Genomic DNA, 12,616 nt, shown 5'->3' on the forward strand with positions numbered 1-12,616 from the left:
CATTGTTACTGTTGTTATTGTTCTTTTGGCTGCCCATTCATGGGATCTTATCTAAATAAAGCCTCATCGTCGAACTTCTTCAATTATCACCTCATTTATCCGTTCAAGAGTCACTCACTCACGAGATATTTTCAAAACATAGAGAAAGGGATCCACTCGGAAAAATTAATCCAGCTCAAAACCCCCACGGATAGGAGATAGAGACGCAGATACCTCTAAGCCGGCGCTAATCACCACCGCCCGCTCTACAACTGCACTAATACCTGCAACTTTCGGAAAAGAAGCGCTAACTCCGCGAAGCACATTTATTCGCAGCGCCTAAGGACCTGACAGCCCATACCCTTTAGGTCAGAGCTTCAAGCAACGGGGTCGAAACTCGCAGCCCCAACCTGATCAAAGAGCCCCATTCACAACTCGGAGATCAGGACACCAACCATCTCATTAACTCACAGTTAATGTCAGCGTGTCGTACAATCCCCCAATGACATCGCTCTATTGCTCCGAATCAGGACAGACGCAAACGCCCCTATCCACAGCGTTGCGATAGCTCATGGATTTTATACGCGTGGAAATATTGGAGAAGCGGATGGATTAGACCTCCAACACATTGAGGATAGCGGTGAAAGGGATTAGCTACCCCCACGTTAAACAGGAAGAATGTAGTACCGGTTATGGTAAATAAGAGCGCTTCAAGGATGCTCATTGGTGGCAGCATGCCCATCCCCTGATCTACAATTTCCCTTATCAGGACAGTCCCTAATCGACGGGTGAAGGATTATTCGAATACCATAATAGGAACGGGAAGTCATTCTAAATGTTTTTGCAATAACGTCGACATTGCACATCGCAGAGATTGAGGCGCGCCTAGCTCTAGCCCCTCCTTTACGCCCTATACGCGCTATAATTCCACGACGCTACTGAAGAAGAAGAAGAGATATACAGTTTCACGTTCGCGTGCCCTACATTTATCAACTTAGGCGAAACCCATACACGTGGCGCCATCTCACACGCAACCTAACCACGTGGCGGCACAATACACCGCAGGAATAGAGAATCACAATTCAGTTTGAATTTTTGAAACCGCGCAACTACCCGTTTCACTCTCAACAATCTACAGTGAGTATCAATGTTCTCGACAACTTTCGAAGTGCTAAGTAATCCTGTAATTGATGTATAATCTTACAGATGTTCCGTGCAAACGCAGCACTCAACAATAACCCACCTGGAGCGGCCTATCCACCGAAGGGTCCTAGGAAGAACTACGAAGGCCCAGCACATTGTACACTGGCTGCCCTCCTCAAAAGATCCGTCCCGCTGACCGACGAGGACATCATCGTATTCGCCGATCGTGAAGGAAACTGGCCCCTGGAATATGTCCCCGCAGACCCACTAGCAAAAGGAGGACTGCGTGCCTACGTCTGGAACGAAAGTAGACCGGACCCTCAAACCCATCTGGAAGAATCATTAACCCGCTGCCCCGAACTCGGCAAATGTAAGGATTTGGAAGTTTATTTCCTGAAAAACGCTCGTGCCCAAAACGTTCCGCGCAAAGATCCGTCGCTGCCCAGTGGCAGATGCAACCTGTGTGGAAGTCACTACTTTGGATTTGACATGAATGACCACAAAGTCAGAGGATGCCCGTTCAACAAGCTCAGCCCTGCTCAGAGACTTCGCTTCCAGGCTATCAATAACCTGGCGTACTGCCAACACTGCCACTCCAGAAGCCCAGATCACACCAAGTCACGTCATTGCTCACCGAGGAAATGTGAGAACTGTGGAGACTTCGGCCATCAAATGGAGCAAGCGATATGTGAAGAAAATATCGGAATCGATTCAACCTACTGGCAAGAGCAACAAGAACGTTACGTCAAAACCTCGAGAATAAAATCTATCGAACGCATCCAGAAAGCAGCAATCACAGGTCAACTCAAATATGCCACGTATCTCGACAGCGCCGACACCTTGATCTGCCAACGTGTACGAGAAAGAGCCGACATCGCAGGATGGGGTCCGTTCTTTGACGACGACAAGCAATTTCCCAGGCTGGCCTTCTACCACTACATTAACAACAGGACAAATGCACCGGTTCACTACCCGACTTTAGTCCCGGCGGAATACGATGTCAATAAGATCTTGCCTACCCCGCAGTTGACACCACCGGAAGCAGCATATCTGATGGAAGTAGCGAAAGCTGTCACAACCTACAGACAGACTAAAGATGTAAGCCCATCAGTATAATATTCTAATTAACATCATATATCTACAGCGTGCCAACACTCGTGCACCGACATGGCCCGCTGGTTTGGCTGCCCAGACGTATACTCCAACCGTCAGAGACCGCGAAGGCTTCAAGCCAGTAAAACAGTCTCCGGTAAGCCCATTGTCAGGAAAAGCACGCTTAACACATTACCAGTTTCAGCCGCCGGAAACTTGGACCCAAGATCAATGGAACGAGGTGGAGCAAGATTGCAAGGTCACCGACGAGTGGCACATATTCCAAGAAAGTGAAGACACAACCCATCCGAACACGCTCACCGACAGAGCAGTGAGATACAGAGTATGTTAAAACTTTAGCTAAAACCTCTCAACAGCCTTAATTCAGCCGGGAGAAGGAACATCAGGAGCTCCAACGCTGCCCCCAGCAGACGATGAAGCGGACGAGCAACTTGCCGCCGATGAAGCGGACGAGCATCCTGCAACCGATGATGCGGAGGAGCCTCCTACAGTCGAGGACACGGAAGATCAGAGACAGAATGAGCTGACGGAGATTAATAACCTTGGACCAGCCATGTGGCATTGTGACAAAGTCATCATCATGGACGAATTCCCAGCACGCCCAGCATTCCAAGAGGTTCCATTCTACCTGTTCCAACAACTACCGGAACCAGTCGACAAAAGAACACTGATCATCCGCATCGGAGCAATTCAATACCTTCTCACCGGACAACAAGATGCTAGACAAGGAGTCTACTCGGCTGCCCCCATCGACGAGATCGAAGAATACCTCAAAGCAATTGTCAACTGGGCCCGCTTTTTGAAGCAAGAAGACTGGACACTGGTCCAATTTCAAACCAGATACCATCTCGCCGCGTGCGGACGCATTACGATTGGAGAGTGGACAGACGCTGCCCAAATCCCTGCATTTGACCTATGGCAGAGACAAGATGTACAAGCTGCCACTGCAGCCATCTTCAGACCGAGAGTCTTCCGCGAACAAAACCACCCGTTCGATAACATCCCTCAATACATACGTCCATGGTTTGACTTCAATATCCCGCAGGAATCCCAGGCAATGCCAAACTCAGAGCTTCAACATCAGGAGGAAATGAGGTACATAATACTAAAGCTAAAGTGTCGCTCTAATAAGCAATTCTTCACAGACTGGCCGCTGCCATGCAAAAGGATACACTGGTGTTTAGAGACGGAACCCGCGTTCATGACATCATCAAGCTCGAATTCACGATCACGAAAAACCCACCGGCTGCCCTCAAGGCGTACCAGGCGCGAAATACCTGGATGCAGCAACAACTGACAGGACTGAAACCCAAAGACGTACTCGTAGGCTTCGAACCTAACGACGTGAAGCAATACTATCGCTTTCTCCTGGCTGCCACCCACTGGCTCTGGAAAGTCAGAAAGACAAAAATGATCGTGAACGTCATAGCATCCAGCTGCACACAGCAGATCGCAATTGGAAACGCATCCGGCCACCAGATGTTTATCCCGACCTTTTCGCTCTTCGTGAGACGCCGCAGTGAGGTCCTTGACTGGGAGAGTTTCGGTAGACGCAATCACAACCTACCGAAGTTACCACGTAACATACGAGCATCAAAAACGCACTTAGCTCATGGAAAACACAAATTTCCACTCTCGTCAGACCAATCACGATTCTACGGACATACATCTCATCATGGATTCCTCCATAATCCACCCACGGACATACAGCCCCTCGCGGCTGCAATACCTTCAATAGGAATCATGGATTTCCCTACAATCCATTAAACAACTACAAGGCACACTCACGTTTTTTCCCCTGTCTCTTCCGGTCGACGACATTTCTCCCGGTGACATCGGCAATTTTTTTCGTGACAACACAGAGAGAAGACGTTTTTTCCAGCTGCCCCGGTCGATGCTATAACTCCCGGCAAGCTTGGTTTTTCCTACGTGAACCACAACTACGCTTAAGTTTTTTCCTGGTTTATTCCGGTCGATGCACTACTCCCGGCTAACCAGGTTTTTTTCCGTAGTCAATACTCAGTTTTTCCCATCCGTTCCGGTCGAGGTTCCACTCCCGGCTAATGGGTTTTCTACATTTTGTTTTTTTCCCGTGCTTTCCGGTCGAGAGTTCACTCCCGGTAAAGTGGGTTTTTTACAATCTACAAAGAGAATATCTACTCCAAGTCGTACAAAGGACCACACACCTACACCTACTACCGGCCAGGCGCATGTACGACACCGTACCGACCGATGTTTCTTGTTGATTTCTTTGAGGTCATCGACTCCTTACTGACACAACCAGTCACATACATCCGCGTATCATTACTACCACGACGACACTCCAAACGCGTTGATCTTCGAAAAGAGCTATATATCGATCATATGGAAAAGCTCGCGAGGCCTATGCCCGCTCTAAATTATCCAAGGACTAACTGGTTGTTATAAGTTGAGTCTCCAACCTCCCCCCCGGAATGTTGTGACTTGGGCTCCGGAGAGCCGGCGCATCCCAACTTTGCGGATGTATAGTTAATTAATTGGTCAGAATCACCCACGATCCCACAATTAACATCCGCCGCCGAATACTCACAATGTCTTCCGTATTCTTCCGAAAACATTCGCTCTAATAATCATTTAATAAACAATTATTATTTGAATTACCGCCACGCAATGCAGGCGCGCTCCACGGACAACAACGGAGTGTCGTAGCGCGCTCTCTTTAGCCATTGCTCACATTAATTATTGGCCTAAATTTGATGATGCAATTATCGTCACTCTCCTCCGATTCTCCCATCGTGTGATGCCGTACTCCTTCTAATTAATTATTATTCGACTCCTGGCTGCTCTGCAGCACATTCTCTACGTTTTTCCTGATCAATAAACAGGTTTTTATTCGTACTAATTGTTCTGTTATATTCACACCGCTCATCCCTCCTCTCGTTCCGTCCGTCGTCTTTCTTGTCACTCCGAGGTTCTGGCTACCTCTCGGATTGGAGTGTCAACACATAGAACTACAGCCGAGTTACGGCCAAATGGCGGTAAATCAAAATTTTAAATTTACACTATAATTTATTTAGAAAATTTTTGGTTACTAAATTTTGGTGGCCCAGAAAACCAAATTTCCAATTTTCTAAGCCACCAACTTCAAAGTTTCATAACTCTGCGGGAAAACAATATTTTAAGATACTTTGAAATTTTCTATACTTGCTGTGACATACTATGCATTTTTCATGTATTTGAATTTGATGGCCTAGAAACTCAATTTCTGAATTTCTAGGCCACCAACTTTAAATGACTATAACTCAGCGGAAAATCAATATTTTAAAATTTTACAAAAACCATTGTTTTTGTAAAATTCCCGCAATTTACTCTATCATTTTCAAAAAAAGGGAACATTTTTCGGTGGCCTAGAAATATAATTTTATAATTTTCTAGGCCACCAACTTCAAACAGCTCTAACTTTTCTGAAAATCAATATTTTTTCGTACTTCAAAAACCAATTTTAGGTGAACCTCCATTCCTTGCATCGCTGAGCATTTTGTACAACAAACTATCGATCGAAGAGCTGCGGAGCCTGTGTAAATCAACACTTCGCTTCTCAACAATGCACCAAAAGCAGGATCAGACCATAGTGCTGAAAGCCACGTCATCATGTACAAAGCTCGTACCATTCATTCACTCGGTGGCACATTCCGTCCAACATTTTTTCGTACCTCGAAAAAATCTACACCACGTTGTGTCCCGCTTTCTTTTAACCAGCTCCACCCAATTTCAATGCTCAATTTTTGAAATTTTACTGAAAATCGATGGACTTGGCGTGGTGCCAAGTTCTTGGATTTCTGGTTGGAAGGATCTGGAATCTGAAGTCTTGACACGTGTCGGAGCCCGTAATGAGCTGGAATTCGCAATGGCTCAAGTCTACGGAGCTGTGCTGAATTTCCATAGGAACCGCGCCTATTTTGTGAAGGATATGCCGTTTGTGGAGGATTTGGTGAGTAATTTTGAGTTGAAAATATATAGAAAAAATTATTTATCCAAGCCGGGGATTGAACCCGTGGCCTTTTTACCACGCCTAAGTCTCTTCCCAGCTAAGCCACTGTGACTCATTTTTTGAAAATTTTAAAAAATCAATTTGGGTGCCTAGAATATTCGAAATTTTACGCTGAATCTGAAAATCACAATTAAAACGTCAGAAAACCTCGGGTTTTTCTGAAATCGGTAAAAAAACAAAATTTTGTAGATATCCGACACCGCCACCACGATCCGTCCACTTTTGGAGCTCTGCGAAATTTCGGATTTAGCAATTGCCGAGTGTATAGAGTGGAAAAGAAGCAACGAAGAGCAAATTGCTCAGATTTGGGATACTGTAGATTTGAGTCCGGATGACGTGGCAAGAGTTCAACATTTGAAGGAATTATTGTGTCAAGACGTGTTTTTTCATTAATTTTTAATTTTTTTGTTGTTGTTGTTGTTGTGATATTATGTAGAATACACAAAATTTGAAATAAAATCATTTTAAAAATTCAAGAATGTTTTGAATTTTTTTTTTGTAACTTCGCAAATTCAGAGCAATAAAACAAGGAAATTGTCTCCGAAAATGTCCCCGAACATTGGTTGTCCGGGGGAATAGTGTGGGCATATATATGTCTGTCTTATTATTTTCTAGTTGTTTCCATGTTTTTTTTCGATGCATATTCACATAATGTATTTGCTCTTTGTGATCCTTATTCCAAAAATGCTTAGCCTACAAATGATAGTTACCTATGGCAAACCTACAAATTTCACAGATGCCACCTCATTTTCTGAAAGTTCCTGGGAAAGTTGTGTTGAGGAATGTTATTTGCAGAATACTTGTGTGGTGAGTGGTACAAAGTTTAAGAAAAATAAAAGAATTCGAAGACATTATTCGATTAAAAAAATTGGACAACTTTTTTTTCGAAAAACAACATGGTGCATCGATGGTTTAAAAGCAATGTTACTTTAAAAGCGTGTGATACGTACAAATTTTAAAGGTGGAGTAGCCTCAGTGGGAAAATTGCTTTAAAACACGCCTATGGTACCACAATGACCGAATATCATGATAAAAAAATTCAAAAAAATTTTCTAAATTTTGTATGATTTTTTGAAAATTGAAAAAATCTCAGTTTTTGCAGTTTAATTCCTATTTGAATTACCGCCAATTGGATTTGTCCGATGGAGCGCGCTTGCACGTTTTTAAGTTTATTTATTTTATTTTTTGTTATTTTCCACCGATTTTTAATGTTTTCGGTGTATTTTTGCTCGAATTTTAGAGAAAAAGTCAAGATAAATGCAAATTTTCGATTAAAAGCACGCTTACAGGCGTAAAAATGACAAAGTAACAATTTTAAACAATTTCGAACCTGAATTAATTAATTTCTCTGATTTATGCCTGTAAGCGTGCTTTTTAATCGAAAATTTGCATTAAAAAAAATTCATGCAAAAACACACCGAAAACATTAAAAATCCGTGGAAAATAACAAAAAATAAAATAAATAAATTTAAAAACGTGCAAGCGCGCTCCATCGAACAAATCCAATAGGCGGTAATTCAAATAGGAATTAGGCAAAAACTGAGATTTTTTCAATTTTCAAAAAATCATACAAAATTTAGAAAATTTTTTTGAATTTTTTTATTTTTTATTTTTATTTTTTTATTTTTTATGATATTCGGTCATTGTGGTACCTACCATAGGCGTGTTGTACAGCTATTTCCCCACTGGCGCTACTCCACCTTTAACTAAATTTATCAAAGGTGGATTACCGAAATTTGAGACTTTGTTTCTTTAGACCCAAAATTCTCCAAAACTACCAAATTTCGTTGTGAGACGTTCTGAAAATTTTTCAAAAAAAAGTTATGACCGCTCAAAGTTTTGGAAAGAATTGCCCATTTTCAGCTAAAATCTCAACTTTTGACAACTTCTCGGTGTCGCATCGGTTGGAACCTAATTTTTAATCGATTGCCATCTTTTAATGCACGTTTGGGCATTTTATTTCGTGTTATTTCGTTAATTGCCAAAATTTGAGAGATATACAAATTTCAGTAGTGATAATTAGGATTTTTATTTGAAAAAAAACATAGCATAAAACTGCTATATAACTTTACTTGTAACTTTTGTTCAATATTAATTTCAATTTAATTTTATAAAAGAATAAGCTTTAAATGTAGTATTGGAGAATTTTCAAAGAAGCCAATAAATTCTCTCTTGAGACATTGAATTTTGAGTTTTATTCAAAACTTATAGATTTTAACAGAAAACATCGAAATTTAGGTAACTTTTTTTGCATTAAAAAATTCCAGCTCGCCTACTCCCCAACTTCGCCCCTCAACTGCCAGTTATACCCCGTCAATCGGATATTTTCAGTGCAAAAGTTGTACTCCACAGATCTGGTAGCTTTCAAGGTCACGAACTCAACTGCTACATGTCCCACTGGGGATAACCCGCCGACTTTCGGGAACTTGACTAATTATGTGAGTTTCGGGGGTCCATGATCCTTCTCTTTATGATTTGAAATAAATATTTAGGGCTCCATATCCACTGATCTGGTAGATTATACGTACTCTGTGAGTTATGGAAGTGATGATACTTGGAGTTTAAGCTATAACCGTGAGTATTAAAAATTTTTTTTTTTTTTGGAAACTACAAAATTTCTTCAGTGACCGGGAGAGTCTGTGCAGATGGATGGTCGATGTTTGTTCGGCCAACTACGAATTGGTGTCTCCAGGTGAGGGGGTACAGTAATACTCGACAAGGGTCTCAGCAGACTTATATTAGGTCGGCAAATAATTATTGACGTATTCTGCCATTTTACGATTTTTTTTGTAAATTTTCATCAAAAATCTAACGGCTAGCACAAAAAATCACGAAAAAAAATTTTCAAAAAATTTCCGATTTTTTTAAGTCTTAATACTACGCGGATGACCGAAGTAGCTGAAATTTATATGCTTTTTTTTTAAATTCAAAATTCTATTATAAATCACATATATAAAATTTACAAAAATTAGTTAAATGGCAAAATACGTCAATAATTGTTTGCCTACCTAATAGGAATCCTAGTAGTAACTCTTTGGTAGCAGTAGAATTTCTAAGGTCCTAGTAAAACTGTTAAGGTCCCTGTAGACCATTAGGGTAAACGTTGCACCTCTAGGGTCCCAGTAGTACTTCTAGGCACCCAGTAATACCTTTAAGGTAATTGGTCGCAGTAAAACAACTCCAGTGCATTTTTTTTCCAACTTCTACGACTTTAAAGGCGCGCGCATTTTCGCGCAATGGTCTCGCCACGCGCATCCCATTGATTTGTTGAGCGCGTGGCGAGACCAATGACGGGATCATTTTGTATAAATGCGTGCGCCTTTAAAGTCCTGGAAGTGGGAAAAAATGCACTGTAGAGTCCTCATAGAACTGTAGGATCCCAGCAGGTTCTCTAGGGTTTCAGTACCGCGTACATAGTTCCAGTATACTTTCAAAGTACTCGTAGATCTTTATGATTCCAGTAATAGTTTTAGGGTGCTAACATCACCGTTTCAGTAGTATCTACAGTGTCCTTGAGTCCCAGTGGAGCCTCAATTGTCTCCATTGACAGCTAGGGTAGCAGTTCTACTCATAGGATCCCAGAAATACCCCATCGGTATTCAGGCCCACAGGCTTCTAGAGTCCACATAGATCACTAGGGCCCCACCACGTATAGAGTCCCAATAATACCCTTGCGGCTCCCGCAGACTTCTAGAGTCCCTGTGAACCTCTATAGATCTCCTCGGGTCTCCCAGAGTCACAGAGTAGACCTGCAAAGCCCCTCTTAAAGCTCAAAGCTTCCAGTAGTACTAAAAATAAGTTCAGGTGTTCGGCAGTCCCAGCGTAAGCTACACTCAAGCGGACGCAATTCATAACTGTACCAACATTGGGACGGTTCTAAGTGGTCTGGAAACATTGGACGAGCGGGATTTTGTGGCCGGTAAGTTTGGACCAAAATTATTCTAGGAATTTAAGAAATTTCAGCCGGAGCATTGACCCTGCTGGGTGCCGGGTACCCCGAGTTTGCAGCCGTCTGGGTATCTGGGATGAGGAAGCCCGAGTGTTATTCGGATGGATGGGAGAATTTGGCGGAGTGTGCGGGGACTAATATGGAGGTGGTATTTCTACAGTAACCCCCTACAGTAACCCCAGTTTTCAGCAATTCACATATACCGACACTTACATGGCGAACTATGCCGGCTACACATGGGATCCCAACACTCCTGACCGAAATTCGACAGGCGTATGGCAAAACTGCATTCAAATGTGGATTCGTATAGAGTCTGTGAGCCCGGATTTTCCATATGACACTAACCCAAATGGCAACTCTGATGATGCCACGTAAGCTTTTCGGCGCTAAAAATGAAAATCATAAAATTTTTAAGATGTAACGTGGCAGATTCTGACGATTTCAGCCTACGTGGATTTGCGTGTGGAAAACTGCCAGAGATACCGGCCGACGCCTGAACTTACCTGTTTTTCGAGTTTTATGTACTTCTAAATATGCAATAAAAAATGATAATTAAAAAAAAGTGAACTTCGGACCGCTTCTTAGGAATCAGGCCATTTTTATGAGAATTGTCCCGATTCTGACTTTGAAACCAGAGAGGTTTATGATATTTTCGCTTGTGGGGTGCACGGCAATCGGAAACTTCCGGCAACTGCCGGTTTTGAAAATTTTCGGCAATTTCGATAATTGCTGATTTTTAAAATTTCTGGCAATGGGCAATTTTGGCAATTGCCGGTTTTGAACATTTTCTTCAATCGGAAATTTTGGCAATTGCCGGTTTTGAACATTTTCGGCAATCGGCAATTTCGGCAATTGCCGGTTTTTAAAATGTTTGGCAATCGGCAATTTCGGCAATTGCCGGTTTTTAAAATGTTTGGCAATCGGCAATTTCGGCGATTGCCGGTTTTTAAAATATTTGGCAATCGACAGTTTCGGTAATTGCCGGTTTATAAAATTTCCGGCAAACGGCAATTTCGGCCATTGCCGGTTTTTTAAAATTTCCGGCAATCGGCAATTTCGGCAATTGCCGGTTTTGAACATTTTTGGCGATCGGCAATTTCGATAATTGCTGATTTTTTAAATTTCCAGCAATCGGCAATTTCGGCGATTGCCGGTTTTGAAAATGTTTGGCAATCGACAGTTTCGGTAATTGCCGGTTTATAAAATTTCCGGCAAACGGCAATTTCGGCAATTGCCGGTTTTAAAAATTTCCGGCAATCGGCAATTCCGGCAATTGCCGGTTTTGAACATTTTTGGCGATCGGCAATTTCGACAATTGCCGGAAACTTTGGAAACCGGCAAAAATTTCATCTTGTTTTTTTAGTAGTCGGTTTTTTCTAAAAGAAAACGATCAATCCTTATAAGATTAAACCATTGACTATAAGATGAAAAAGAGAAAATTGTTTCGTAAAATTCATCTTTAAGCTCCTAAAACTACAAAATGTATCAAATTCGTATTTCCGGCAGTTCTGATTTCCAGCAATTGCCGGTTTCCAAAATTTCCGGCAATCGGCAATATCGGCAATCGCCTGTTTTTAAAAATTTTGGCAAAATTGGCGAAATTGTCGAAAATTCGATTGCCGAACGTTTTTGTGAATTTTCGGCAATTGGCGATTCCGGCAATTCCCGGTTTCCAAAATTTCCGGCAATTTTTGTGAATTTTCGGCAATATCGGCAAATGCCGAAATTGCCGAAATTTCCGAAAATTCAGTTTGCCGCGCACCCCTGGATCAGGGCAAACGTTTCAGAGCCAAGAAATCACGGAAAATCCAGAAATTGTCTTTCATTGAAGTCGACAAAATCGATAGGTTCAAACAAAATCTTGGCCAATTTTCCGTTATTTCCTGAGTCTTGATCTTGTTTTAAACTTAATAAATTTCTTTTCATTCTTTAAATTTATTTAAATTATGTGCTTTAAAATCTTGAAAAATGTGACGCAAAACTCTGAAAAAAAACTTCGAGAAAGTACATTTTTCGAGATGAATTTTAGAGGAAAATGCTCTTCGATTTCAACAAATTAAATTATTGACGAATTGCCAATAAATCAAGAATCAATATATTCTCACTCCTGATACCGATCACTTGTTGTCATTAGATCGCATTTGGTTCGAAATTTCAGATTAAAACCCACAAAATACAAATATTATTGATTTTGTGTGATTTTGAAACACGAGCTATACCAAACGATTTAATACACGGGGATCTTCCGGCGAACGCCGAAAGATCCCCATACACAATGGGAGTTCAATAAATAAGCAGGCGGTCGAGCAGGCGAGAAGGCGATCGAGCATTGTTGAGAAGTGTCGAGAACTGATGTTTCTTCCGAAATCTACTCCTTATATACCCATCGGTTATGACCTTTC

General features: G+C 41.8%; 3 protein-coding genes and 1 non-coding gene across 4 annotated transcripts; all 4 read left to right on the forward strand.

Annotated features, from left to right (window-relative positions):
- Positions 1-1,185: 1,185 nt before the first annotated feature.
- Positions 1,186-4,002, forward strand: ZC15.1 (C2H2-type domain-containing protein; the record flags this gene model as incomplete). Its single annotated transcript, NM_075515.1, has 5 exons — positions 1,186-2,220; positions 2,267-2,371; positions 2,420-2,557; positions 2,603-3,330; positions 3,381-4,002. 5 exons carry the CDS (start codon positions 1,186-1,188, stop codon positions 4,000-4,002), a joined length of 2,628 nt encoding a protein of 875 aa, NP_507916.1.
- A 1,816-nt stretch (positions 4,003-5,818) lies between these two features.
- ZC15.10 (FRIGIDA-like protein) lies at positions 5,819-6,739 on the forward strand (the record flags this gene model as incomplete). Its single annotated transcript, NM_001392709.1, has 2 exons — positions 5,819-6,205; positions 6,455-6,739. 2 exons carry the CDS (start codon positions 5,819-5,821, stop codon positions 6,656-6,658), a joined length of 591 nt encoding a protein of 196 aa, NP_001379464.1. The 3' UTR covers positions 6,659-6,739.
- A 162-nt stretch (positions 6,740-6,901) lies between these two features.
- clec-262 (PAN-3 domain-containing protein) lies at positions 6,902-10,711 on the forward strand (the record flags this gene model as incomplete). The annotated part of the gene is made up of 8 exons (NM_075516.2): positions 6,902-7,072; positions 8,533-8,703; positions 8,758-8,839; positions 8,890-8,957; positions 10,070-10,184; positions 10,229-10,359; positions 10,404-10,585; positions 10,630-10,711. The coding sequence occupies 8 exons, from the start codon at positions 6,902-6,904 to the stop codon at positions 10,709-10,711; spliced, it is 1,002 nt and encodes a 333-aa protein (NP_507917.2).
- Positions 7,506-7,653, forward strand: Y113G7C.2. The gene has a single exon (NR_070270.1). It is a non-coding gene; the product is annotated as an Unclassified non-coding RNA Y113G7C.2 (non-coding RNA).
- Positions 10,712-12,616: the final 1,905 nt, after the last annotated feature.

Source organism: Caenorhabditis elegans, chromosome V, assembly GCF_000002985.6.
Source record: "Caenorhabditis elegans chromosome V".
NCBI classification, from domain to species: Eukaryota; Metazoa; Nematoda; class Chromadorea; order Rhabditida; family Rhabditidae; genus Caenorhabditis; species Caenorhabditis elegans.